Below are 2,041 nucleotides of genomic sequence, written 5' to 3'. Positions count from 1 at the left end.
GAAGATTAATTCTTGGTAACCACCTATTTCTTCTCTCTCATTATATTTGAAGAAATCCTTATGTCCAAAGTAAAATATACTTATCTTGGTTTAGGTGTTTTTGTTTTTGTTTTGTTTTAAATTTTGAGGGGCAGAGACATCTACTGTATTGTGAAGGAACGGAGCTAACCACAAAGCACAAATTGCCACTTTCAATTTCTTGAGTTTTTCCCTTTTCTCCACATTTGATGTTGATCAAGGCTGTACAAGATCAATCTATGGAAACATATCTCGGAAGAACAGAACCTTATTGGACAATTACTTTATCTCAAAATGCACCAAACCAGCATATGTTGACTACTGTATATACTAGCTTTACTCCTTCAGAATGTGTAAAATATATTTTAAGTACGGAGCCTATATTATACTTGGCAAATATTACTTTCTTTGGTGAGGGAACTTCATGATTTACTGGCAGTAGGAATACAGACATGGAAAGACAGGACGCTTTTAGACAATGTTTAAGTATCAACATCTCTTTCACTGTCTGCAAGCTGGAAATACACATTCATTAACCTGTTAAAGTGTCCAGTTCAAAACTATTTTATTTTTTCTTTACTGTAGAAGGATACAATGTTGGGTTTTTAAATGATTCTGAATCAATTAAAAGGAAAAAATCTGCCTCCTAATCTGCACAAAAACATGGGCCAGAGAAGTCTCAAAGGCAGAGACTTTCATTGCAGTTTTTTCCTGTTTTTCTTCTCAGACGCTTCCAATACGAACTACTAGCTGTAGATCTCAACTGTACCACTAGGCACAGAAATACTAAAACTCTTCTTTGTAAAACAGGAAACAAAAATACAGCAGGGCAACACTTTCTCTTAGTAATAACATTTGGTAAAAACAAAGCAAACTTGTTAAGGATGAGGGTGGGCAAACAAAAGCAAAACAGGATATCCCTTCTAGTGTGTTACCTCCTGTAAAATGTTTCATCAGCGTTCTTTAAATGTCTCAAAATTTCAAGGTAAAAGTTGACAAGACTTTAAATTACATTTTATAAATACCTCTGCTGAGGAATTCTGGCTCAGTATCCAAACTACTAGAACTGGATATTTTTAATGTGGGATACATTTTTTTTCCCAGATATGGACTGTGCCTATAAAGTTGCAGGTTCAATGAAACTGAAAGGTATAGAGCACAAAAATGAAATATAGCCTTATGCAGAGCTTCCAGTATTGGAATGCATAGCTTCAAGACACCAATGAAGCCCAGGATTTAAAACCATAATTAGACAAGGATAGGAACAGTCAAGAAGAAAGAAACTCCACACAGAAAAGTTTAGGATAGTTTATATTCCAAGGAAAAACAGCTTAATAGAATCAAGTATCACTGCTCACAAAAGGAAAATTATTTTGTAGATTTTCAAGATTCAGATTTAAAGCCCAATAAGAACAATGTCTTTGGAAAGGCCAAACCTGGTAGTCAGGAAAATTTACCACAATAGATGTTTATCAGAAGATATTTTATTGCCAGCAAATACAAAACTGTTGCTTTCATTCCCTGATGTATAATTTTAAAGATAAAGCTTTTCCTTCACCACTTTTAAAGACCTGTAGATACATCGCTGTAAAAAAATTAAAACAAAAAAAGAAGAAAAATTGTGACAATAAATAAAGAAAAAGAAAAGGTGAGGAGGACGAAAGCCCAGCCCACCAAGGAGAAAATGCATTAGAAGCAACAGAAAAGTTATGAAGCGGAATCAAAGTATCCAATTATCTTCCAAGAGAAGTTTGGGAGGTTTGCACATGAAATAAAATAGCAGCAAAGAAAAACGGTACATAGAAGTGCATTTGTGTCCCACTGGGACTGGTTTTTATTAACCAAAACAGTAGTACTCATCAGAATCAGTTTTTGGATGCTTATGCACAGGCTGTGAGTCCTCCATAATAGAAGAATCACTGAACTGGTCCATATCTGAAGGCGTTTGGTGACCAGGAACATCATCCACTAAGGTGTCCAAGTAACTCCCCACTGATATTCCATCCAGTCCATCACTACAGTC

The 2,041-nt window shown here is 35.2% G+C and overlaps 1 protein-coding gene across 1 annotated transcript in view; it reads right to left on the bottom strand.

Moving 5' to 3' along the window:
• Positions 1–1,855: 1,855 nt before the first annotated feature.
• LURAP1L (leucine rich adaptor protein 1-like) overlaps positions 1,856–2,041 on the bottom strand; it is a gene marked incomplete at its 5' end in the record, with an annotated part of 398 nt that continues 212 nt past the window's right edge. Inside the window, one exon of the mRNA XM_010190654.1 lies at positions 1,856–2,033. Within this exon, the coding sequence (XP_010188956.1) occupies positions 1,856–2,033 (178 nt within the window). The remainder of the gene's footprint in view (positions 2,034–2,041) is intronic.

This window comes from Mesitornis unicolor, unplaced genomic scaffold (assembly GCF_000695765.1).
Source record: "Mesitornis unicolor isolate BGI_N332 unplaced genomic scaffold, ASM69576v1 scaffold43008, whole genome shotgun sequence".
Taxonomy (NCBI): domain Eukaryota; kingdom Metazoa; phylum Chordata; class Aves; order Mesitornithiformes; family Mesitornithidae; genus Mesitornis; species Mesitornis unicolor.
This window is presented reverse-complemented; position numbering and strand designations above follow the sequence as displayed.